Source organism: Mizuhopecten yessoensis, unplaced genomic scaffold (genome assembly GCF_002113885.1).
Source record: "Mizuhopecten yessoensis strain PY_sf001 unplaced genomic scaffold, ASM211388v2 scaffold5197, whole genome shotgun sequence".
In the NCBI taxonomy this organism is placed as follows: domain Eukaryota; kingdom Metazoa; phylum Mollusca; class Bivalvia; order Pectinida; family Pectinidae; genus Mizuhopecten; species Mizuhopecten yessoensis.
The window spans coordinates 82,646-110,352 of record NW_018405928.1 but is presented as its reverse complement, the minus strand read 5'-3'; the positions used below and the strand labels follow the sequence as shown (position 1 = coordinate 110,352).

Sequence of the window (27,707 nt, the reverse complement as noted above, 5' to 3'; positions counted from 1 at the left end):
TGATACTTTGAATATTACATGTTAATAACTTGATTGGAATTATAACCTTGAATTGACAGTTTGATACTTTGAAAATTTTGAGCCAGCCCTACCCCCAAGGGCTGGAGGTGCTAGTTTCAAATCCTTTTTAGTCTGAAATCTGTATGCTAGATATTGAGTAAGGTGGTTTTATTGTTTTTTGTCACTTTGAATAATATTTCTGTTCATGTTAAAAACAAAATCAACTCTCTGTATAAATTTATCAGGTGACCGTTAAGGCCCATGGGCCTTTTGTTAAAATATTTCTGCTTCAGTATACGTACGTATGATAGGAGTTATTTTAACCAAGTTTGGTACAGGGCACCATTTGGCAAGGGGGAGTCTGGAAACCCATGTTTTAACAGAGAATATGGTCCCCCTGGGGGAAAAGGGGAATGGTCAAGTAGGGGGAACATAATACTTGTTTATTTGGGGCATTTTAACCAAATTTCGTGTAGAGCATCCTTGGGCAAAAGGTACTCAATTTTGTATAAATGGAGTGATCAATGCTTTCAGGGGTACAGTAGTTTCTGTTCTTATAGAAATACATATGCACCATTTAACAACAGGTATATCTTTCCCACTCATTAAATCATTTGATATTTAGCACTTTCTACTCCCTTTCACATTCCCATTGTACTGTTGGGGACATGTATTGCTTTAATAGTCAAACTCACCAAGTTTGTTAGCTGTATAGGTATGCAGTATGATTGATACACAATACACATGTGGTTGAAGTATAACATATCCTAAACATGAAAATGGAAATGATGAGCAACAACACCACTGAATCTGGCACACAATGTAATGTTTGATTTATATCCTATACATGTATAATATTATGTTCTATTTAATTTGTAGATATTCATGCTGCTCTTCATCCTGCTGTATGTGAGTTCCTACATAACTATCTGCTATTTCAAAAGAAAAGCTGATTCTGATGACACCTATGCTGGTAGGTCATATATTATTTTGTAATTAATTAATGTTTAATTGAAAAAATATATAGATACAAATGTACCAGTATGTAAAATGTATACCATGGTATATTGATTTGTGTAATTTGAATTTCAAAATTGGTGATAGGGTAAAGCTGCAGATTTTCAGCTGGTGCAATCTTATTTAAAATGAAATCTTCTCATTATTCCCATTTATTGATGTGTTGCGTTAAGGTCTACCAACATCCCATCATGGATCATGTGACTTATGTCACAGGTCAATCTCAATGTATTAGCTCACCTGGTCCAAAGGACCATGGTGAGCTTATAATGCCATACTGTGGCGTCCGTTGTCTGTACGTCAACAGTTTCTTCAATCGACTTCTTCTTCTTAACCACTGATTGGAATTTAAGTAAATTTGACTGGAAGCATCCCTAGGTGGTGGGGATTCAAAATTGTACAAATGGTAGGGTTAACCCCCCAGGGGGCTGAGGGGTGGGGTCAAAAGGGATCAATTTTGCTATATTGCTTTAAGCGACTTTTCCTCTGGAACTAAGAGATGGATATCAACCATATTTTACTGGAAGCAACCCTAGGTAGTGGGGATTCAAAATTGTACAAATGGTGGGTCTGACCCCAAGGGGGCTGAGGGGCAGACCCAAAAGGTTATTTGGCTATATTGCTTTAAGCGACTTCTTCTCTACAACTAAAAGATGGACATCAACCATATTTGACTGGAAGCATCCCTAGGTAATGGGGATTCAAAATTTTACAAATGGTGGGGCTGACTCCTAAGGGGGCTGAGGGGCGGGCCAAAAGGGGTCAATTTGGCTAAATTGCTATAAATGACTTCTTCTGTAGACCTAAGCGCTAGATATCAATCATATTTAGTTGGAAGCATTCATGGGAGCCAGGGATTCAAATTTTACACGTAGTGGGGCTGACCCCCTTGGCTAAAGGATGGGGCCAAAAATAGTTTATTGCTTGGAAATGGTTGAGATCCCCACCCTATAACCATACATACAATTGTTGAGAATGAAGAAAAGAATGCACATATGTTTCCAGGATTGCCAAGGGGTCTGGCCCCCTCCATTGGAGACTTAACCCCTGGGTCATAACTTTGAAACACTTAAGATCCCCACCCCAAAACTATACATACAATTGTAGGGCATAAAGAGACGAATGCAGTCATGATATTATAATTAATAATAATAATTAGATGTTCTTATATACCGCTTTATCACAACCTAGTTCGTAGGTCGTTTCAAAGCGGTTCACAAATTATTATCCATGGTTATAGGGCCTTTGCAACTAGCCAGTACATTTCTCAACTCCCTGGGGAGCATACAGCCGGAGCTGCCATTTCGGCGCTAACAGCTAGCATTCAACAATTCTAGCACTGTCAAACCACATACTCATTTACAGCTGAGTAGACTGGAACAAGCGGAGTAAAGAATCTTGCTCAAAGATACAACACATTGCCGTGCCGTGGCTCGAACACGCAACCCTTAGGTCACGAGCCTGGCGTCCTACCACTGGACTACCGTCCCTCCTATTATAATTGATCCTGGGGTCTGGCCACAATCCTAGGGACCTAGTTTCTGAGTCGCACCTTGGAAACAGTTGAGATTCCCACCCCATTACCATACATAAAATTGCTGGGCATGAAAAATCTAATACAGATAGGATACAAGGATTGGCCTTTGGGTCTGGCTCATTCCCTTGGATCTTATTTGGAGAATATTTTGCTATGATTACTTTGATATCCAGGTGAGCGATACAGGCCCTCTGGGCCTCTTGTTAATTTTTTACAAGCCAATCAAAGGAGAGAAAACTCTTTGCTTTTAACCAATACGAAAGCAATTTTCTCACATGTTTCGATTTTGCTTTTTGTCCAATGTCAGGACCTCCTGCAACCATGTCACGTTTTGGATGTTGTGCAATCTGTCACCAGTTGATTTTAGTTTCAATTTGTATAACATGTTAACCACAACATGACTAGAAACAAAACCCACCAATCATATAAATATTCTCTTGTATATATAAACATTTGGTGTCATTGGCAACACCATTTTGTAATAAACATCTGGCAGCTGGGGGGTTTGTGACTCTAGTATGTTCCAATATCATTACATCATCACTCACAGAGTAGCCTAAGCTGTCATCTGATTGGCATGATGTTGCAAAGGTCATCTGAGTGTGACCCTTCATTGGATGTTATTAGATCTTCCATGCAACATATAAATAAACCTTAGCATTTGGAAGATCTCATTTTAATTACACTGCAGTTGGTGCTACCTGGCTGGTGAATGGATTGGAAATCGAGTAGTGAAATTTTCTATAGTCTACAATCTATATACATGCCTATTCCTTTACCATTTACATTTTAACTCGCGCAGTAACCTGATGAAAAATACCATATGCAAAATAACTGCCTTACTTAATAAACAGAAAGTATAGCTTCAAGGACTGCTTTATAATCAGCTCTGTACTCTTTATTAATAGATTGTTTCTTAGTAAAACATTTCCCCAGCTTTCTTATATAAAACTTGGCTTTAACCACCATTTCTCCATATTGATGCACAGCCACTCCAATCCTGTCTAGATTTGGTGTCACCAGTATAAACTGAAGGATTTGTGTTTGATGCTTACATGCACACTGTATGTAAGATCTTGTTGCAGATCTTTGCCTGATGCATCTGATTATTTTCTATAGGTGGAGAGGAAGATGCTGTTGTATACAGAATAGCGTAAGTTTGGACCAGTGCTGTGTGAATAATTAAGGCATTATGTTGAATACTGTTCATTGTGTACAGAATCACCTTAACTTTCATTGTGTACAGAATAAACTCCATTATGACATTTTGTGTGTACTCGTGTACAGAATGACAGATTTTAGACTTTCGAACGTACATAATGGCTTCAGCTAGCTGTATGACTGGTTAAGTATCTGTACTGGTAATTGACATGTACTTGGTATGTTGTATTTCTAATGATAATGGTTGGTTTTAAGTTCTTCCATGGCCATACCACTACTCTATAACCTTAGCTTGTTCCCAAAGTATCACAGGACAATCAAACAGCAGCAGCAACCTAATCTAATGGGATGAGGCTAGGGTTTAGGGTGGGCAGGGGGTGAAGGGGAGGGATCTCAGAGTTCATTTAAGGAGTGTGAAGATTAGTTTTGAAAGATGAAAATTTGAATCAAATTGTAATTTGAATAAAGCTGTAATTTTACATGATAATTTACGAAACAACATCATTTACTGATATATCCCTCAGACACATCCAGTGGGGGTAGTTCACAACTGTTTATACCATAACTTATCTGAAATCCAATATCTGTTAGGGAGTATCAGTTGGGAAATATTCTTTGAGGTATCTTGTAGTACAGATCCTTTTTTCCCTGACGATAAATTAATCACGGTGCTGACTAAGCACAGTTTGCTTATTAACATATTGATTCACAGCGTGGGGGCTGGTGATTGTGACTTTATGTTGTGTAATGTAGGCAAAACACTTAGGCACATAGACTTGCCTTCTATATATCTAGTGCTATGTACACTTTATCACAAATGCTATAATCACTTTCAGACAGTCACTTTCACTACTTTTATAAAGGTGTGCTATTTTGACTTTTGTTATGCAACCGATCAGATTGACAGCTAATGTTCTGTGATGTTGCACAAAGAGAAATATATTAGGTAAAATGTTTATATAACACTTAAGTACACCAGACGTCCTGTACAATATTGAGAATTTTCTTCAGACACACAGAAAGGTAGTTGTTACCGAAGTGTGTTGCATGCATTTAAATTTATCATTGATATAAGGATAAACAAATGTTACCAACATAAACCAGCCTATTGGCGAGGGAACCTGGCCTTGTCTATTATCACATTTATGGTGAATAGGATTTGTATATATAAAATATGTTGTAAATGTATGTGATTACAAAGTATGTTTGTGCGAGAGTTGTGTAGAAGGAGCTCCAAACATGACACTTGAACATGAAGGGAACACTTGACAGTTCTAATTGCAGCTCCATAAGTTTTAGTATTTGAAAGTGCAGTTTGGTTTCGTATGATATAGTAATGACAATTATTTTGGCAAGGATAAATAGTTTTAAACAGTAACAAATGTGAACCCTGGGCTTTATTATTTCCCTATACACTTCCATTTAACTTAAAAAATGGTTATCTTTTACTCAATTTGACTAGATCAATTTTTTGGGTGGGTATGTTTTTATGAGTTTAAGTTTATTGGATTATTTATTGGTTTCATTTCCAAAAATATCCTGATAAAACCCTAGAACCATCACTAGAAGCTGCTTTCCTTGAATGTGCTGCAAACAGTTGGACCTGTTGAACCAGAGTTGTTCATTTATGAAATGAGGTCGGACTTAGTAATCTGCCGCTGCTTTCAGGCAATCCTTGTGAGACCTGCATAAACATTTCTGGTCCGCCGCTGCTTTCAGGCAATCCTTGTGAGACCTGCATAAACATTTCTGGTCCGCCAGGATTTATACCTGAAAATGTTACTTTTGAAAACTGATAAACTGGTTGTTCTGCATAAACAAATAGACCCTATGGGATATTTCACGGATCCTCTCTTCAAAGTCACAAGTATAAAAATCTGTACAATCACCCTGTCTGTGTTTGAAGGTTATGGCTGTGTACATATACTTTCTCCATGTTTCTGATTTTGCCTTGGTACTTCCTACTTGTCTCTGTTTCTCATAATGGTTGGATACATTTATCTTTCTTATTCACACTAAAGCTGCTGTACATGTATCTATTTACTCGTTTCACTTTGTTCATTGTTTCTAGCTATGGCTGTGTACATTCATTTTCTCCATGTTTCAGGTTATGGCTGTGTACATTCACTCTGTCCGTGTCTGTTGGTGCTGTTCTGCTGTTGCCCATATCTATCATATCCAACGAAGTGCTGCATCACTATCCAAAAAGTTATTACGTCAAGTGGCTTAACAGCTCCCTCATCCACGGTTTGTTCTACTTAGTATAGATTCATTGTGGCATCATGCTAACTTCTTTATGTACTATCATAAAACGTGTCTTACAATCCTGTATGTTTTGGAGATAAAGTATACCATGGAATATTTATTAAAGCTTGATATTATTACATGAAAAGAAAATTATTCCTTTTCTATTTTTAAAAGAACTTTGTCTTGCTTTTTGTACTTTCATGTCCTATATTTTCAAGTTCCTCTTTTCTTTCCAGGATTATGGAATATGCAGTTTGCCATGTCCAATGTTTCACTGTTTTTCTTCATGCCATTTGCATATTTTTTCACGGAATCTGAAGGTTTTGTAGGGTATAAAAAGGTGAGATGATTTCAATGGAATCTTGTGTAATGATGTGTTTTGATCTGCCTTGCAGTGTCTTGCCAGAAATCTAGATTCCTATTCTAATGAGCGGAATGTTCTGAACTGTCACCAGTCAAAATGAATAGATATATATAGGAAGGCAATACATATATTATACCAATACTACATACAAATTGAAGACTAATCATACTTAAGGTAGCATAGGTCCAGTTAAACCACTGCAGATGTTTCCAAAGGAAAAACAATTATATGACTGTCAAATTTCATAATATTAAATATTTAGATAAATTACCATTAAATTAGCAATTGTAAGAGAAAATTTCAAAATATTATTTTTTTAGATAAATTACCATTAGAGTAGCGATTGTCATAGTCAACATCTTTGTGACTTGTGTCAGAAAAGATATCTAGTTGACCTGTGTCTGATTGACCCGTTGAATCAGCGTGGTTTATACTGTAAATGAATGCCACAGAGGTGTTATCATGTTTCAGGGTGTAATGGCGCGTGTCTACGAGTCTGTCATTGTCCTCTTCCTACTCACCCTTGTTATTGTGGGTTGTGTGTGGGTCGTGTCTGCATGTTTTGATGAAGACGTCCACAAAAAACAGAGATTATTTGGTAAGAATATACAATTATTATGATCCTTATGAAATTCACTTAAATCTTCTCAGCAGAAATTGATGTTGACTTTGATTTTTTTGCATCGTTTCAACTGTTGTCTGTTATAAATCACTTAAGTTACTGACAGTGATAGTTTTATTTATTAGGATTTTAATTAGTGCTAAATAGTGACAAATCCCAAAATAATCTATTACTAACTATACTTCACTGATAAATTCCTAGTACAGAAAGTAACAATCAAATTTATTACTTTTTCATCCACCAGGACACGATTTTAATAGTGGTGTTTAAAATATTAACTACAACATAACATATACATATTGTCTTTCAACACAAATTTATCTAAATTCTATTTATAAAGATTTGTCTTAGACAATGAGTCTTAGATTTCCAGTACTTTCTGTGTGTTGAAACTCCATAAAACGTTTACATCTTTTATGTTCTGTTTCATGTACATAAAGCTTCTATTTTACCAGTCTTATTTATGTTGGTTTTGTTGAAAAGTCATGAAATGTTGTGTATTTTGTACAAAATTGATAAAAAAGGAAAACTAAAAAAAAATGGAGATCGTAATTTAACAAAATCTTAAAAGGTCAACAAAATCTTACATTAAATACCTTTATGCATTATAGCTCGTGTTAGATTACTTTTCACATTACATATGAATTCATATGAGACCCCCCCCCCCATTAGGAGAGTCACTCTCACCTGTGTTTATATTGGTTCTTTACTTTTAGATCTCCTTTCAGATATCTGGAACTTCTATTTGCCGTATATTTACGCAATCATATCATTTATTGGAGTCATTGTCTTACTTTGTAAGTATCTTGTTTGTGTTTGCATTGTTTCATTATGGATATATGTGTGATGGAAAGGAATGTGAGATCCTTAAACATTCTGTTTATGTTTGTAAATACAATGTCATGATGGCACAACTGGCATCGTAACTCTTTTACCACTAGGTTACTAGAGTAAACTCTACCATACATACATATGGATGAGTCCATTATGGTCTATAGTGGTGAAAAGGTGAACAATGTCATCAAAAATAATTGCAATATTACATGAGTTTCAAGTAATGTTTAAAAGTATGACTTGTTTTATTTGTTGTTCAAGACAGTAGTCCTCCTCTGGTAACACTCTGTAATGTCTCTTTAAAAAATGATAATGATATCAACAGTTCATTTGTAGGAGTGTGATAATGGGAGAGTGCACATGTCATCTTGCTCACTGAGATAAATTTTGTATATATTCTATTTGTGAAGATGATCTAATTCAGTCAAATAGGTGACTTTGGTCATAGGTAAAATATGTGGTTTTTTTTCAAACTGTTGAATCATACGGGCCCTTTGGCTTATTGTTGTTGACAGAATGTGTGTATATATTGACTTAAATGCTTTGTTGCAGTATGTACACCTGTGGGTTTTGCCCGAATGTTTACTGTGATGGGTAAACTTGTTGTTAAACCAAAGGTACGTAAACTAGTGATAAAAATGTACAGTTTAGCAGTATTTATAATTCATGTTATTCAGAGAATTTTATTTCTAAATAAATTCAGAAACAATTAATTTTCTTGATAGTGAATTGTGAATTAAAAGAGTTAAGTTTAAAAAAGCTTATGAGATGTTATAATTATCAAGAACTTAAAACAAGCTCATAACTTTTGAAAAGCCATCACTTCTATTAACACAAGATCCAAAATGGAATATAGTTCATATTTATTCTTCTGTAGGTTATAGAAAGATCAGTTCACAAAAGTGGGTAACTGTTAAAAATACATTTTCATTACTTAAGTTTGATACCCAGACTTTCGATATAAATATATAAGCATCAAAATTAAATATCTATACATTAAAATTGAATATGAATAGATCAAATATATCAAAATTGATTATGTAATATGTGTGCACAAACATGTACTGTCATGGCTTAAATGTAATTGTGCTTTCACTTTATAGATTGAATGTGAACATAAAATACATTTTCTTCACTACAAATATTACTTTTAACATTATTTAGACAATTTTTACATTATTTTGACAAGGTTCTCTAGGAGAAAAAGAGTTAATTAATTATATTTGTGGGCATGTGGAGCAGGAGGATAAGGACATTTTTCTTTCATATTCCAAATTCTACATCATCCTGTAGAATTTTCATAATAGACTGCACACAAGCCCTGGTAAGACTTACTGAAGCTAATATAGGTTCTTAATATCTACTGTCATACAAAATGTAGGTCCAGTGCTCCATAGATTGAGGTTTGTGAAAATGTAAGTACTTGTTATATGCTGTACATTAAAAATAACCTCTTATTTTACAGTTTTTAAGAGATATAGATGAAGAGTTTGCAACTTTAAAAATGCAAGAGGAAAGTATACGTAGGAAAATAGACTGTGAATGTAAGTACCTCCAAGATACATGTTTATTTAATGACTGAAATACATATTCTTAACAATGACGATGGCGTAGAACAAGTTGCTTACAGACATACCAGGGAGATGTCTCATGATGTACTGTAGCTCATCTCAAAGATTATGTTTGTAAGTAACTAGGATACTTACCATCGTAAATGTCAAAAATACTCATTCAATCCCTGTATTTATGTTCCTTACAACAAATAAAAGGTAACTTTATCACTGCATCTGTTCACTAAATCACAGAAATAGTGTTGTTTTGCTGGAATAAGCGCTTATTCTGTGGTTAGTGTTTCTGGCAAGTTCCCAAATGTTAATATAAAACCTTCTAATAATTCCTGTCAAATTTCTGATTTGATAGAACAACATAATTGAACAGAATGACAAAAGAAAAGAACAATTATAATTTAGAAAAAAATCACCTGTATTTGTTTGCTTGTTGTTTACAAACAATAATACAAACATTTTGAGTCATGTTTATTTAGAGCATATTGCAATAAGAATTATTATGTAAATATTAATGTGAAAACACATTTTCTTCATACATACCAGTAAAAGTGTTGGGTATTGAATGAATTTGTTTATCTGGTAATCCTTTCTGATTAATTGGATGATTTTGTAAAATTATTTCATTGTTAAGTTTTAAATAAATAGTAAAATTATTGTAATTGGATGTTAAATAGCAATACTTCAGACAGGTGTGAAGATGACTGAAGGTGACTAATGGTTTCTTATGTTTGATTTGCTGTTTCTTGATAATATTTTTGCTGAAAAGTAGATTTTGTCAGCTTTGTAGGAGTTAAACCACAAGTTTCTCTTCTTTAAGGTGTATATAAAAGAGATACAACATGTAAATTAATGTAGATTGAGGTTGGTCTTTCACTATTGTTGAATACATTTCAGTACATCACCAACATAGCACTATAGCAAATGGCCATGCTACATCAGGCTCCCTACAAAAACAGCTGGAGGAAATAGAAAAAGATAAAGCTGAATTAGGTAAGTGAACTATAGCTCTGAACTGTTAACACTTTATGAGTGTGCACCTGCAGTAGAGTACTTTCTGGGCCCTGTCGTACAGTTTCACTGACAAACAGCTGTTGAGAGTGCAATTGTTTCTCTGGAATATACCTGTCTTTCTCCGGTATACTTAAGCTTTTCAGCAATGAGATACCTATGTGTGGACTTAAATATGACTTATTTGAGGACCCATCAAATATAACCTACAGAGAGAGGCAGCTTGATGATCTTGATTCTCAATAAACAGCAGAACATCTGCACCTCACAATTAAATATGGATTGGGATAATATGTTACACTCTGTGTGGTTGAAGTGTCGTTTCACTTTTTTTATTTTTACTTATGTAGAAAGCACATGTAGATAAATTGGAAGCACTTTTCCGTACACTCCATTTTATACCCATAATATGAAGAGAATATATATGCCCAGTCATTTTTTGAAGCTGTCTTGTTTCTATTGTAGAAAAAAGGAAAAAGATATCTCCCTTGAGAAGGAACCTTGGATATCCCTTGGTTATCCTTGCTTTGTTAGCATTAACAGTAAGTAGACATGTCGAGAATCAGTGTGGCTGTCTGTCCGTTCATCGGTGTGCAGACATATTCTCTGAAATTTCAGTATCAATGCAACATAATGTGAAGCTCTATGCAAGTCTATTATCAAAGATTTTACATAATTACTAACAAGTGAGATGAGGATGTATCAGTTTGTGTGTGGCTTTATATCTAGTTTATATTTCATTACCCTGGTAACAGAAATGATAATGGGTATACTTGTAGATCTTGAGTGTGGCATTAAAGTACATGAACCGTGCTAGATATGTATCTTTAGTTAGATATCTATCATAGTATTTTGTATATCTCGTGTGTGATTATGTGCCTTTTATGTGTTACAAACCAGATGTAGAAAAATGTCAATCAAGTTATAACAGTAAAAAAAAATCAACATCATAATATAATAAAATACACTGCTTTGGAACCAAAACAGGTTTGAATTAAATCAGCAGAGTTCAAAATTATAAGATCGCAATAACATCAACTGATACAACCTGTTGTACATTACAGGTATTGTGTGTGTTAAGTGTGGCACACCATTTCTTTGAACTCCTAGTTGGAATCAAAGCCCTTCCAGTCGGAGCCAAGGTATGTACATATTGTAATATACAGTCATGGATATGTCATTAGACCCTTATAATAACTGATTACCTTGAGTTAAAATATCAGAATATTTTCTGGGCAGATTTTAATATCATAGAAAACCATAACAATTGTAGCACTGAATTACCCCTTAATTGTATATTAATTCTATGTTACAGGAGACTGTGTTAGGAATCTCGTCCTTGTCTGCTCTGGGGTCTGTTGGTGCTGTCCTGGAGATTGTCCTAATCCTGTATCCTTTCCATGTTTTGACCAGGGAAGATATCATAATTAGGGCCCCGTATCGGACCCGTATCTCTGATACGGGTGCCCTATAGTAATCACTCTGTCTGTCTCTCCGTCTGTCCGTCCACAAATTTTGTTCCTGGCTGATAACTTTGGTATTTATTGACCGATGTACATGAAACTTGGTCAAGATGTTCAGTTCACAAAAATACACATTGAGGTAAAAAGTCAGGGTCATTTGGTCAAAGGTCAAGGTTAAATTTTGTATCTTTTCGCTGGTGAACATTTTGGTATGCCACTTCGAAGCAATGTTGCTCAGAATTAAACAAGGAGTCAACTGACCAAAAGTCAAGGTCATCGGATCAGGGGTCAAGGTCAAATTTTGTAGCTTTTCACTAATGAGCATTTTATGACATTATGAAGCAAAATTGTTCGTAATTAAACAAAGAGACACACTTGGGTAAAAAGTTGAGGTCAAAGGTTAAGGTCATTAGATTCAAAGGTCAAGGTCATATTTTGCATCTTTTCACTGATGAACATTTTGTTATGACATGATGAAGCAAAGTTGATCAGAATTAAACAATTAGTCAACCTGACCAAATGTCAAGGTCATACGGTCAAAGGTCAAGGTTAAATTTTGTATCTTTTCACTGGTGAAAATTTTGGTATGACACTTTGAAGCAATGTTGCTTAGAATTAAACAAGGAGTCAATTGACCGAAGGTCAAGGTCACTGGGTCAAAGGTCACAGTCAAATTTTGTTTCTTTTCCCTGATGAACATTTTGTTATGACTTTATGAAGCAAAGTTGGTCGGAATTTAACAAAGAGTCAACCGACCTAAGGTCAAGATCACTCGGTCAAAGGTCAAGGTAAAATTTAGTATGTTTTTGCTTGTGAACATTTCATTATGACACTTTGAAGCAATGTTTGTGGGAATTTAACAAGGAGTCATTTGACCGAAGGGCAAGGTCACTGGGTCAAAGGTCAAGGTCAAATTTTGTATCTTTTCCCTGATGAACATTTTGTTATGACTTTATGAAGCAAAGTTGGTCGGAATTTAACAAGGAGTCAACTGACCTAAGGTCAAGGTCATTTTATGTTATTATGTAGCAAATTTGTTCAGAACTTAACACAGAGTCAACTGACCTTAGGTCCCCGTTACAGGGTCCAAAGGGTCAAGGTCAAGTTTTGTATTTTTCACTGATGAACATTTTGTTATGATATTATGAAGCAAAGTTGGTCGGAATTAAAGAATAAGTCAACTGACCAAAGATCAGGGTCACTGGGTTAATGGTCAATATCATTTGGGTCCAAAGGTCAAAGACAAAGTGGATCTCTGACTTCGACCCTGGCTCTTGATGGAGGAGGTATATAAGGTGAAATAAAACAAATCAAAGCTAACAAATGAGTATTGCACTGGTATTTACATTTCTGTTAGCCCAGCAAATATGGAGGTGGAAGGAAACAAGACTCGCATCATAGTACATGTAAAATGTATATTTTGCTTCCTTGCGATTCTTTTTGAAGTCCAAATGTCAAACGTCAAGCTCAGCTATATGGGCAGATTGCTTCTTGATGATTATGGGGGATATATTGCCACAAGACAGGGCCCTTACTGACCTGTCAGTGTTCTGGTTTTCCTCTGTGACAGAAAAATCATAAAATAGTCCTACATATGTATATAGTAATTGAATATACTGCTAACCATTTTATCTCGGAATTGTCATAGCTACAGATGAATAAGGGATTTTCTGAACATCTTTATAATAATAATAATAATAAACTTCAGTTATTGAGGATTAAAAAACCCTGATTTAGCCAAAGGCTAATCTCCCTCTGGGTCCTCTATATTAGTAAAATGTGTTAGTTTTACATAGTATTTCTTAAAACATAGTAATATGAATTCAACATAAATAACATCTAAAATATAAGTTATGAGATTGCTGAAAATATTACATACAATTATATAGTACAATACATCAAATCTTTCAATTAATAGAATGATTTCAATTTTAATATGAGTAAGTACACAAGTTCCCATTAATAGTGTTTACCCTGGTATATGAAATTTTCTTCATTGAGTTTTATAAACGTCTGATGGAATGGGAAGAAGTTTGTAGATATAGATTATTTTTTATCATACAATTCAACTAAATGGGTCACGAAATTAATAAGAAAAAAAGTCACTGACATTTCTGTGTTTTATTGTGAACTCATTATCTTATTACTTGTGATGTCATAATGTGGGTTATTACAGGTTAGCTATCCAACGCTAAATTTGACAGTGTTATTATGCCAAATAATGGCCAGATCATTTGTTGATGTCTGCTGGTGGTCTCTCATTATACTTTAAGTAGGCCTGGTTGAGCTATTCTGTCTGAGAATTTCCTTCATTCTGCCCCTCATACTTTAAGCAAACCTGATTGAACTATTCTGTTTGTCCCTTGACTCAGCACCAGATATGTCATGTCTGCCTCTATAGAGGGATTCTACTCGCTGCCGTTCTTTAGGCGACTTACACCAGAGCCACACAATACCTCCATGGTTCAGACCATTGGCAACTGTGTTGTGCTGCTCATCCTTAGCTCAGCCCTGCCAGTTCTGTCTCGGATCATGGGTGAGTACCCGAAGCAGGTAGTTTTTTGGGGGGGGGGGGGATCTTCATACAGAATTCAACCTATCCATCCAAGTTGGGTTTTGTTGTCTTCAAATTGAGTTATGGAGATGAAATATGCTAATTCATAAAACTTCAATTCAGTTTGTGTTAGACAGTACATAATTGTTTTTTCTATGCAAATTAGTAAGCACTTTAAGTGATAAAAGATGAGAGTGGCTAGATGCAACAGTTTGATGTTTAAAGTGGAAATTTACAGCTATTTTTCAAACATTTTAATTGTCATATTGATTCCTGTAAGTTTCATAATTTTACCATAATGAAGTCTTTCTGTCAAAGTTTTATAAGCAAAACCTGTTAGGTCTGAGGAGAATGTAAATGAATTAGGATTATAATGATGTTGACTTCTAAAATTGCCTTACATTGTAATATGTCTGCCAAGCCTGCTTTGGCAGACGTGTCTGTGAAATTAGTTGACCGTCTGAACCTGCCTTTTTTACCCCCTGTATCAGTCCCTCTTTTGCCCCCTGTTTGATCATCTGTGTTGGTATTGCAGGTATTACAAACTTTGACCTGATCGGGAACTTTGGCAGTATGGACTGGCTGGGTAACTTTTACCTTATTCTTACTTGTAATGCTGTTTTTGCCACGACAACTACTATGTGTTTGACCAACAAGTTCACAGGGACAGTGCGGTCAGAGGTGTTCAACCGACTGTGGACCTGGGTGTCACAAAAGGAAAAAAAACAAAAACCTCAAAGTTACACATCCTTCAAGGATGATTAATTCCATGTGGAAGAAGAAATACAATCCACACAGATGACAATCCATTTGCAAGGCAATCTACGCAAGAAATCCAGACAGGCACTAGAATTACATTAAACGAGAAGGCCACCCACCTAAAAATCCTAACAGAGATTCCACACAAAGAGCATCGCATTCCGGAATTGGGCACAAAGACAATCACACTATGAAATTCTGCGCAAAAAGAGAATAAGGTTCTTTGATTAATTTGTTAATTAACATTTTAAACTGGTACAATAGTTATAATTGGCACTATTTGCCTAAAAATATGGAGAAAGAAAAACATCTGTATACATTGATCTCTGAACATGATGCTAGACAAATTTTGACAGTGATGTCGTTAATACCGTTTAGAGGTTATCATTTGTAAGGACTTAAGTGTGTGATATTTTTATGGTCTGACCACAATCTTAAATGCTTGTTATGTAGTTAAACATTACAATTATCTATATGACACTGTTAGTGGTATACTGTTGATGATCGTACAAGTGACTAGACCATTACTTAACTTTATACGGCTAGATACCAGCAAACATCAGACATACTGGTGATACAACTATTACCTGGTAGTAATGTATTGGTGATCACACAATAAGATAGTAATATAGCGCTAGTGATCACAATATTAGTAAACTCAACATTACACTATTGTACTAATGATCACAACATAAGTTATATAGCGCTAGTGATCACAACATTAGTAAACTCAATATTACACTATTGTACCAATGATCACAACATAAGTTATATAGCGCTAGTGATCACAACATTAGTAAACTCAACATTACACTATTGTACCAGCGGTCACATTACTAATAAATTACACTGTTAATATTACTAGTAAATTCACGATTTTACTACTAGTTGTAACTGTGCTAGTGGTCACACTTTTAGTAATACTAGTAAACTCGCTATCATACCATTACTAAAACTTGTTAACTCACCATTGCACTTACTATTAGTAATACTAGTAAACTCGCTATTACACTGTTGTACTAATGATCACACTATTAGTAGCAATATTGCTAGTGGTAGCAGCACTTAAACTCGCTATTTGACTATTAGTTTCACAAGTGATCATACCATTACTAAAACTTATTAACTCACCATAACACTTTTAGTAATACTAGTAAACTCGCTACCATACCATTACTAAAACTAGTTAACTCACCATAAGTGACAGTGATCACACCATTACTAAAACTTATTAACTCACCATTACACTTTTAGTATTAGTACTAGTAAACTTGCCATTAGTAACACTAGTTATCTCATCATTAGTGACAGTGATCATGCTATAATTATACAAGTGATCAGTGTTAAGCCTAGCAATGCAAATATCTGATGTTATTGTTTTTCTGAGAGAATTGGCTTTATTTATGTATGGGATTTTTCTTTGAACAAAAAAACTTATTTATATGCATTTTTTTTATTTATTTTGATGGAATGATTTTTTTTTTATCAAATATATGTTTTTGTAATAGACATATGGGAATGAATTTGTTACAAGAGGTATTTGTAGCAAAGCTATGTAAAAAGTACAATTGTTATAACATGTATTGTGATATAAAGGTCAGTTATGTACCGATGTATGTTGTATTGCCTTGATAGGCCAGAGGTGCCATGTTGAGTGGCAAAACATCTCATTGTTTAGTGGTGCTTAGAAAAATACAAATTAAAGGAATAGATGGTGTTCAGCTATGACACAGAATGGGAAGGAAAAGTTGTTGAGTGATATACATAATATATAGTTTGTGTGATTTGAAATTAAGCATTCTATAATACTTTTGCCAATGTTTTCATTAATGCCATTTTGACATCATCATCAACCATTGTGTTCCGATTGTGTGTTATATTTTATACTGAGATGTCTAATTTTGCTAAATTTCTATATTTTAGAGACCGAAACACTGTTATAGGTAATAACTTCAGCAGAACAGCACCATACACAGTAATGATCATATACTTGTTAGTAAACCCAAACTCTACAATTCTATGCTGAAGGAATTGTAAACTAGCTTGTAAGGAGTGTCCCTTGGCCAAAAAGAGTTAAAATTGTGTGAATTAATGGTGCAGCTGTCCTGGGGCTGGAGGGGTAAAACTTAAAAAAATAATCTGAAAAACTGCTTGACATAGTTAATTTAATTGACTATAGAGCAACTCTTGGGCAATCAGAATCAGTTTTGTATAGGAAATTGGTGTTGACAAGGTGTCCAGGTACTGTTGACAAGGTGTCCAGGTACTGTTGTGTCCAGGTACTGTTGACAAGGTGTCCAGGTACTGTTGACAAGGGTGTCCAGGTACTGTTGACAAGGGTGTCCAGATACTGTTGACAAGGTGTCCAGGTACTGTTGACAAGGTGTCCAGGTACTGTTGACATTGAGGTTGGTTGATGTTAACAAAAATTACTACAAATGTTCCTGTTATTACGCTGATGTGTTATTATTGTAAAAAGTTGCAGCTCAATTTGAAATCCAAGATGGCTTCCATGGTCTTCAATTGTCAGGAACATTTCAGCTTCTTTTCTAGTTTAAAAGAATACCAAAATATAGGCTAACAATTTAACTGTACTTTGTGAAACTATATAGAAAAAAAGAGATGCACATTTATATTACTGTAATATACATTTCAATTTTAGCTTGTTTCCAGGTCGTTAATTCAATTTTTCATAGGTACTTCAGAGATGAGTGTAAATGAGGTGAGTTATTTCAGCCTCTTATTTAAATGTATGCCAACTGGTTGTACAGTGAACATAGAAAATCAAATCCTTGATGCCCAGTGACTAATAGCAATTACTTATAACGTATACTAGTGGACATATGTCAGTAGAATAAGCCAAACTATTATGTTTCATGAGAGAATAATTCCCACTTCATTCAAAAGGAGTTAATATGTAGTATGTATAGTAATATGGTGTATGTATTTGATATCCATTGGTATAGGAATATTACATATGCCAGTATTTCATTATGTAATGAGAAGTGTGGCGAGTATCACTACACTACACACAAATCCCTGTACAGCAACATAGTAGCAAAACATAATAGTCAATATAATAAATTGCTAACATAGAATTGAATCCAAATTATTTTTAAAAAATAGGGGTAAATATTTACTAAATTTTGCCTCATCTCTTTCCTATGCATGTACTGTATGCCAAGTAACATAAGTTCAGACAAGGCCTCTTGTTTCACTGTAGTGTTTAAGGGTTATTCACTCTGGTGTGTTTTGATAATATTTTCATGGCTTTTCTAGGTTGTCATCTCTCAGATGAAGACAATTATTCAGTGCTCTTATCTCCGTAATATCCACAATAGATCTTATATCAAGGTACCTTTTGTTTTAAAAAAAGATTAATGAAATTTAGTGTGTGATCTTGTATCAGCCCCTCTTGTGATTTTACACTGTCCCAAAATAGAATCATTATAAGGGACCTACCTTGCATTGAATGTGGGGAAAAAAGATGGGACTATGTACCTTAAATTTCTAAATGACCCTCATAGGTAGGGGTAGTTGTAGGTCAATCAGATGTTGTTATTATGTTTTCCAAGAGAATGTGGACTACTTACTTAGTTGAGATTCTCAAATCTGGGCCAAACTTGAACAAGTCTTCCTGGAAAGCAACTCTTAACTTTTACTGACGAGGTGTTGTTTTCATGGGACACAAACAAAGTGAGACTTTTTTCTGTAGTTTTGTATAAATGAGATTATGTATGAACTTGCTTTAATAATATTGCTCACTTTTTAAGCCTGAAAAACATGTTGAATAGGTTGGCTTCACAGAATATATGATTTATAGGTAGGATTCATAAAGATATAAATTTCATTGTCATGTATATTCAGCATAATATTATCCTTAACAAATACGATGAATGTTGCTACTGACCTGATTGTAATAATGAAGTGCTCTTTTTAATCAATCTATTGTGTCTTGCCTGTAACAAGAATAAGCTAATGCCAAAAGATAGGTTGTGTTCCGATGATTAGTGTTCCTTTAAGTTAGTACATAACAGGTGATGACTGTTAGGTGTTGCATCATTGGTGTAAATTTGGTCTCTGCTGTGTGGTCTTGAGGTGTATGGTATGACCCTATATGCCTTTCTTGTGACTCTGGGTACAGCATTTGACTTTAATTCTGTGTAGTAATATGTTTGGCAAACTTATGTAAGTCTCAGTTGTGATGTTTCTGCTGAAGTAGCCATGAGCTTCCGTACGGCTGATTTTATCTTGTATTTGTATATCAAGGCCTTCCATTATGTTGCTAAGAAAACAAACATTAATCGATTATGAAAATATGTAGTTTAAATAGAGGCTTCATAAAATGTCACAATAAAATGAAAGATATCACAATTAGTTTGTTCAAAGATAGGTCTGCTAATTTCACAAGTGACTTATGAATTATTTCCCTTTGAAACAAATACCATGGCTACATAACGCTAAAGCATGTCTATTATTTGCTCAAACACATGATTAGTATTCAGTATAATTTTTTTTACATATGAACAAGAGACGCTGACACAATTGAAAAATTCAACACTGAGAAAACAGCAAAAAGACAGACTATGTCTTATTCTCATATACAAATTTAAAACTAATTGAAAAATGGACAAAACAAACTATTTGATAGACAAAAATACATCTCAAAATTGATACATGTATATAGATCTATTAAATGAGTATGATTTGACCTTTTCTGTACCAATATCTGACCCCTGTGGTCTTCCCACAATGCTATCATTGAGGGCTATCACAACTTACAGTTCCAGTGTCAGTGCTGTCTACAGACTGGCCTTCCCGTCTTATATCTGACTCTTGTAGGGACCAACATGTCTATATCAGACAGGAACAGACAAGCTAAATACTTGGTATCATCATCTTTTTTAAATCTGACTGATTTTATTTCAGTTGGGGTTTTTTCAGTTTTATTACACATTTTATCTCTCAGGGCTAAGGTTATGGATCAGTATTAATCATTCATAAGTGATAATGAAGTGTGTTGTCATTCATGTCCTGTGTTGTTGACTGAAACAAACATGCATGTTTTATATATAAGTATAGTCATGTTATTATACTAGAGCCAGTGGTCGGCGTTCAGATGTGTTACCTGTAGAAAGTATAGGACAGCTGTTTCACCCCCAGTACTGTTAACAGAACTGAAAATGTGTTACCTGTAGAAAGTATAGGACAGCTGTTTCACCCCCAGTACTGTTAACAGTACTGAAGATGTGTTACCTGGAGAAAGTATAGGACAGCTGTTTTCACCCCCCAGTACTGTTAACAGAACTAAAGATGTGTTACCTGTAGAAAGTATAGGAGAGCTGTTTCACCCTCAGTACTGTTAACAGTACTGATATTGAAGAAAGTCTCCTACAAGGTAGAACATCTAAAAGTATTTTTTTATAGAGCAAAATGATATTTTGGCATTAAGTTTACAATTTGCTATGTCAAAACATATAAAGAAAATTTATTTGTACAGCTGACTCTGTATATAATTAAAATATGAAAATTGTCACAATGGATATTTAAGAACTGAAATTCTTAACATTCATGGGGGTGTGAAACACAGTGGCTCATAAACATATTCCATAATGTGCAAAATTGCATCTTGGAGAATACGTAAGCAATATGTTTTCATTGGATCAAAAATATTGAAAACATGCATTTCAATCCTTACTGTACATGTACATGTATATGTTAAAAAAAAATTGTATCTTTCAGGACGATTTCTGTACATGCGCATTCATGATGAATTTGAACCGAATTGTTCTACCAAATGGTGGAGCAACCTTTTAGCTGAAACAATGTTGTGTTTTCTATACTTATAATTTTTGACAGGAGGCAGATGTCGACCCGAAACCATTGAGGAGTTTCTGTCATATTAATAATTTGACTTCATTGCTTTAACTGTATGATGGGGAAAACCCCAAATAGTTCCCTACTTGAAAAAAAAAATTGTAATAGTACTTGTGTTATGCTTTATACCTGTACTAACATTTTGAGTTGATATGTTTATTTAGAGGCTTTAGAGTGGAAATTATTTGTTATTATAACCAAATCATCATAATTTCCAGTCACATAATATTCTGCAAATCTGGAACTTTTTATTTATGTCAAGACAGAATACACCCTAAGTAGTAGTACTTCTGACTTAGAGATCATCTGGAAGGTATCTAGATAATGGTAGATGAGATCATCTGGAAGGTATCTAGATAATGGTAGGTGAGAACTAGGTGTTAGTAAGACCAAATATCGGGGTGGTTAATTATAATACCTTGATAGTTACAGCTACAGAAATCCAGTTTAGGTATGCTCAACAGCATTTGCACTTTGTATTAATAGACCTTTTTGTTGTTGTTTACTGTAATTTTAGGTTGGTAGTTTGCTCAAGATAAGTTTTACCATGCTTCCCTCTCCAAAGACCACTTGACATAAAGCCTGTCGCACAAATTGGGATTTAATACCTCAATAGGATATCACATATATTTGTTACAGTTCTGTATGGAAGTGTTAACCATAGTTGTATGTCTACTCTCATTGAAATAAGTGTTAGAACTATTCATTAATTATATGACTCGCCAGGTCACCATGTGCTACATTTAGGCTGATGTATACTTATATACAATGCTAATTTTACTTCGCTGTATACTTATGCAGTGCCATATTTAGTTCGCTGTACACTCAAAAAATGCTACATTTAGGCCGCTGTGTATACTAATGTATACTATATTAAGATCATTGTATACATATACATTGCCATATTTAGGTATACTTAAACAGTGCCATATTGAGGTTGCTGTACACTCATAAAACACTACATTTTAGTTTTAAGCCGCTTTCATCCTCGATACTCCAGGGGTCACGCTTACTTTCGCTCTCTGTACCCCTCGAATATGTGATAGCAAGACCAAGGGTAATTATGCACCACCTTGTGGATGAGACGAAAAGACTAGTTTGATACTTGATGTACATCAAAAGAATATGTCGGTGGCGTAACAGTAAAATTGACTGGCTTTGAAGTCTGGCTTCGCTCCTATGTAATCTTTAAAGGACAAGTATCAGCCTAGTGATTGGTCAGGCAATTTTGACCTGAGACCAATCAAATAGCTAGTCGTGTGCCTTCAATTTTGCTATGACATATTCCAGGCATACAGAGAACGAAAGTGAGTGTATCCCATGGAGTGATATGGAGTTACCAATTTAATTTCATCTGTTATTATGTAAATCATCTGGACTTAGTTTTTCTAATGCTGACTAGCTGAAAAGCATATTATTGCAAAGCTTTTAATAGATGTTCAAAAATATTGCAGTTCAAAACTAAAATGACATGTAAAGGCACGACCACCTTAAGACCAAAAACAAAACAGAAATATCAGTTAATTTTAAGATACTTCGCAAAAATCCCAATCTAATTAAAAATATATTATCACATTACTCCCATTTACTGATATGTAGCATCATACTGGTAAATGGGAGTGATGCGAAGATATAATTTTAATTAGGTTGCAAAAATCCAATGCTGAATTTTTCTATCAAATCTAACAACTGGGCATTGTGTATTTAAAAAGGCCAACTTATCAGGCACTCATTACACTGTTACATGTACCAGTGCTATGTAATATTACGTAGCATGTCACAGCAATAGAATGTGTTGTCAACTTGATTGGTTAATGTTTCATCAATCCATTATATGAAGCAATTTTGATTTTATTTGAAAAGTGTTGTCAAGTTCACAGTTTTTCTCCATCTGTTAATTTGAATGAGATTAAGGAAATTTCCTCAGAACTGGTTGCCAGAGGTCGCTTGTCTTATCATTATGTAGGTAACCTTTATTTGACCTATTTACTTACAATTACACGTAGTTTAAAATAAGGAGAAGTCTGTGTTGCTCAGCTGTTGGTTTTTGAATGCAATATTATAATATATATAAACCATTCTACCCTCTTTATACTACATACTGTTATTACCAAGAGTTTTCAAGTTGTGCTGAATGTGTTGTAATTGAGAAAGTCAAGAGTGATAGGAAGTATTATGTAATGCCAGTCAGTACATGTAAGGGTACACACAAATCTCTGAACACACCTGTTTACCAAAACAATCCTTCTTGTTAATACTTTCGTTTTTCAATAGCAAACCAAATAAGTATCTTCCATACTATTGTTAATTGCTCTGCAGCAAGAAATTTGTTTTTATCTTTCTCTGGGAAATCTTGTCACAAGTATACTGACAAAGATTATTACAATGTTGAAACATGATACAGGGAACAATTTTAGTCATTGATTTCATCATCTTATACCAATTGCTGTTCACAAATAACTCTTTTAATATTCTGTTTTCCAACAATCAGAAAAAATGTAATTTTTCTTACATTTGTCATATCATACATGACTTTGCATTACTGGTGTAAAGAATCAAGAGCAGACTACAGCTAGACTATGTAACCTTTCCTGCTGCTGATGTCACTGTTGTATGTCTACCCTAGGCAATGTTATGTGTATGTGTGAGAGTGTTAGCTTGACCTTGTCTGTGAGGATATGTACAGTGTATGCATGTGTTAGGGTGGGATGTTAGTTCAGCATACCTTATATTAAGTTTATGTACAAACTGCATGGTATTTACATGTGTGTGTACATGTGCATGGTGTGTGCTATACACCTCAGACATTCTCAATTTATTTATTTTTTATTCCCACCCATTTTTTTCATGAAGTTCCATTAAATGTGCAATTAACAACATTAGCAGTTGATCATGTTATAAGATGTTATGTTTGACTAGTTGATAATATCAGTTAATGGTTCAGCAGTATTTTGTGAAAATAAAACAAAATATTGTTATATATTTGGTTGTTTGTAGTTTCATTTCAACTTGCTTAACAAAGAAATAAATGTTGCAACTATGCACACTCTGAAAGGTAAATGGTTATTTCCACTCATTGGACAAACTTTGGAAATATCACCAGTTTAAGCAGGACTCAAAATAATGGACAAGGAGGTTGTTGAAAGACATCCAAGAATGAGAAGATTTAAAGACACACTTCACAAGATTGGCCGAGCTCCTAGTCTATACCAACGACCTGTTGATCTGGACATCAATGACCACAGCCTCCTTGTATCAACTGGAGAGTAAAATGATGGTGAGATGGTAGAGGAGGATCAGGCAATTGATCAGAAGGAGGGTAACAGTGTCAAAAAGAAATTTGACTACACAGAAAAAACCTTGGCACCAGATTCTAGAAGATATTGCAACTACAGTAAAATTTACGATAGAACAAAAGATTATTTGAATGGCACCTATCATTCAGAACATGGAAATGGAAAGAAAATTGGAACTGGACAAGATAATAACGTTTGTCAGAGGAAGGAAAAACATCCAATGAAGCGGCATTGACCCAGGTCATAAGAGAGAGACTTCTGACACTTATGGAGAAAGAAAACATGGAGCGGAAGGAAAGGATACAGAAGTGGGCAAGGTTCATTACTCACCCGTTTCAGTTTGCCTCCAGGTTACACACAAGAAAGTGATCTAAAGGCTGGAGTGTCCCTTGTCTAAAGCGGAAGCATCTATCCCGTTAGAACCAAGAGAGCACCAAAGACATCGTTTAGAAAGCTAGGGCAGCTTCAGTACAGGTTCAAGTGGAAATGGCTGTGAATGGCGAGGACAGGCAGAGAGATGACATAAGTAGAGAGAACACACAAATGGGGGAAATAGAGACAATTTAGGACCTTTCTACTCTTTAACCTACATGTAAGACATTTTTTGGCAGTGCTTGTGAGATAAATGACATGATTCAAGTTGGACATATCATTGCAAAAAGGAGACTTCACTAGACGGCTCTGGTTATTGGGAACACTTCGTTTTGTCTCCCAATGTCACAGGGAAGTTTGGGAGGACAAAGATGACCAGGAACTGTCGTGGCTAAACCTAGCAAATACAGATGTAAGTACGTGTTAAGTGGAAACACTACGCCATGGCAACGCATGAAAATTGTCATGGTGACCGGGTGTACAATGTCGGTGTAACAGTTTAAAACTGCTACGAACCTTGGTTAAGTCTGTAGAAAAGATGCGCAGACAACTATTCATGACAGCAGAAGAACGTCAAACAACAAAATAGGTTAGTGGAAGGAGCATTGGCTTTTAAATATCTTGTGATGATAAAAGTGACGAGGATGACATTTAAAACAGTTAAGACAAGAAGCATTAGCCTTAAAAGGGGTAAAAAGAAAATATTGATGGATGAGACGATGCCACACCAAAGCGGGACCAATAAACAGCATTGAAAAGTGGTCCCAAGCTTCTAGATCGACGTATTGTGTGAGTGTGCTATGCCAATTTTAATCCAAATTTGACGAATCAGTTTCAAGTTACCAAGGTGCAATAAGTGATATTCAGTAATGCTGAGGGACAATGGTGATAAAAGAGTGGAACAAGCAAGGGTAGAGATCAGGAAGTAAGTGGATTGCAGTAGGAAAAGGGAAGATTGCAACGTCTACGCTACGCCATGGTCTGGTGGTATTGTTAGAATGGTAGTAATGGGCAGACAATGGTTTGGGTCAACGGTTTTACCTAGAACACTTAAAGTAAGTTGGAGCGACAGAAGGTGACACATGAATAAGGTATTAAGCAACAGGGAAGCATAGTCCAATGATAAGATGCAAAGCAATCCTTAAACAATTGTCCTGACTTCATCGATCACAGGCATCTGGAACGTGCAGAGTTACAGTCTGAACTTCTCTGAATGATGTACTTCCATTTAAAATGAATATGCAGTTTTGGGACATCAAGGACCTTAATTGTAGCTCTATATAAGCAGGTTACCAACTTTGAACATGATGTAAACCTATGTTCCATAGTTACCTTAACAGCATCCAGGAGGATGTATCTGGATGAATGGAAACCCTTATATGGAGGAAGAGACAAATTTGGTTGAATATCGAAAGGGGCGAGGGATGGGTGTCAAAGAGCCTCATGGAGGGCTGCGGGATCCATGCGACTGTACCATTAAAGGACAGGGATACGCGAGAAGACGTCCATCGCGGTACGTCGCTTCGCCAACACAAAGGTTCCCCCAACATGGATCTAGCTGTAGTGGAGCTGACAGTATCACAAGAGGAAAAGTAGTAATTATTAGAAGTTTGTGAATGACTAGACCATCATCACATATCTTGATATATATACACTCTGTCAGACGAGTTTACATAATGCACTCCGCCGTTGTAAAACTGAAGTTCGTATATTTATGGGGACAAACATATTCCGAAAATTCCCTACGTCGAACACATCCACTTTTGAAAATAAAATGAAATTTTCATAGAGACCCTTAAAAAGCTACTAGGAGAGTAAGATTAGGTGTTTTCACCAACCACCAACATTACTTGTATTGGTCAAACACAAGCAACGTCATATACTCAAAGGAAAACCGCGGTAGTAACTGAATGAGCACAAGAACAACAACAAAAATTCGACATTCACATCGCCTAAACAAATAACACATTATTGTAACAGCTATGTAGTGTTTTTCTATTTCAAACTAATGAGGGTAAAACAATCGACGCTCTCACTTATTTCAAACTAATGAGGGTAAAACAATGGACGCTCTCACTTGTTTCTTGTTATTTACAGAAAGTACATCGTCGATCTATCTGAAAGTGAAATCAAGGAACTTAATTGACAAGGTCTTTGTTTCCAGTCTAAATAAACTCTTCAATAAGTTTAGCCGTCCTGCGGATAGAGATTCCCCCCATAGGATTGCGAACAGTCTGCTGGAAAATCTTACCAAGATATTGTCAACCAGAAACTCGATCATTTTCGAGATTTCGTCCTCAGAATATCTCATTTTGATCTCTGTTGGGTTTTTCACAAAATATGTTCCAAATACTTTGGCGTTTACCTTTCTCAGAAAAAAACCTCACATTATCAGAGAAGGCGTTCCTTTACTTTGGCAAGAAGATATATGAGTTCAAAGGTTCGTGTTAATTAAGCTCTGACTGAGTGCAATGGCCTGAAAGGGTTCAATGGCTAGTAAGGTCTATAATGAGTTAAACTATTCAAAAAATGTTTAGAAGGTCAAGAAGGCCTATGGTTGTGATATTTAGACAGTGATTAGGTCTCTCCATGTGAATAACCTTGACCTAGTTTCGAGACCACACGGCGTCCCTGGGTTATAAAGTACTGGGGACGCATGAGATCCTACCCTATTACTCCTGTCTACTTGCTAGGCATAGGACACGAACACAATCATGCTTTCAGAACTAAAAACTAGGTCCAGTCCCACTATTGGGGACATATTCCTTGAGTAACAACTTGTAAATGGCTGCGATCCCTGCCCTATAATTAACCACATACCTATTTCATTTCGGCTGGGAAAAAAGAAACGAACAGTCATGCTACATATCATTTCTCTTGGGCATTTTCCTTGGGTCATAATTTAGTAAACTGGAAAAGGTAAAGATCTCCTTGAAACCATATATTTACGAGCTAGCAAAGACAACAGTCACCCTGTCATGATAGCCGTTAGGTCATCCCCTGGACTTACTTCCAGGATTATTATATC

At 35.3% G+C, this 27,707-nt stretch overlaps 1 protein-coding gene and 1 long non-coding RNA gene across 5 annotated transcripts in view; one reads left to right on the top strand and one right to left on the bottom strand.

The window, feature by feature from the left end:
* The window catches only part of LOC110450396 (protein LMBR1L-like), a 30,646-nt gene extending 10,710 nt beyond the window's left edge, over positions 1 to 19,936 (top strand). Inside the window, exons 2-16 of one of the 4 annotated variants that reach the window (XR_002462971.1) lie at positions 880 to 973; positions 3,674 to 3,707; positions 5,823 to 5,962; positions 6,199 to 6,302; positions 6,798 to 6,924; positions 7,665 to 7,745; positions 8,335 to 8,399; positions 9,248 to 9,326; positions 10,245 to 10,340; positions 10,824 to 10,900; positions 11,423 to 11,500; positions 11,674 to 11,747; positions 14,200 to 14,357; positions 14,911 to 17,375; positions 17,482 to 19,936. Coding sequence is in view for 2 of the 4 variants with exons in the window: in XM_021497882.1 (XP_021353557.1) it covers positions 880 to 973; positions 3,674 to 3,707; positions 5,823 to 5,962; positions 6,199 to 6,302; positions 6,798 to 6,924; positions 7,665 to 7,745; positions 8,335 to 8,399; positions 9,248 to 9,326; positions 10,245 to 10,340; positions 10,824 to 10,900; positions 11,423 to 11,500; positions 11,674 to 11,747; positions 14,200 to 14,357; positions 14,911 to 15,140 (1,437 nt within the window). In the remaining 2 variants the exon portion in view is untranslated. Of the gene's footprint in view, positions 1 to 879; positions 974 to 3,673; positions 3,708 to 5,822; positions 5,963 to 6,198; positions 6,303 to 6,797; positions 6,925 to 7,664; positions 7,746 to 8,334; positions 8,400 to 9,247; positions 9,327 to 10,244; positions 10,341 to 10,823; positions 10,901 to 11,422; positions 11,501 to 11,673; positions 11,748 to 14,199; positions 14,358 to 14,910 lie in introns of all 4 variants that reach the window. The other 3 variants (XR_002462970.1, XM_021497883.1, XM_021497882.1) reach the window with 3 other exon arrangements.
* A 98-nt stretch (positions 19,937 to 20,034) lies between these two features.
* LOC110450397 lies at positions 20,035 to 22,139 on the bottom strand. Its single transcript, XR_002462972.1, has 2 exons — positions 20,327 to 22,139; positions 20,035 to 20,262 (listed from the first exon to the last, which is right to left on the bottom strand). It is a non-coding gene; the product is annotated as an uncharacterized LOC110450397 (long non-coding RNA).
* Between the last annotated feature and the right edge of the window lie 5,568 nt (positions 22,140 to 27,707).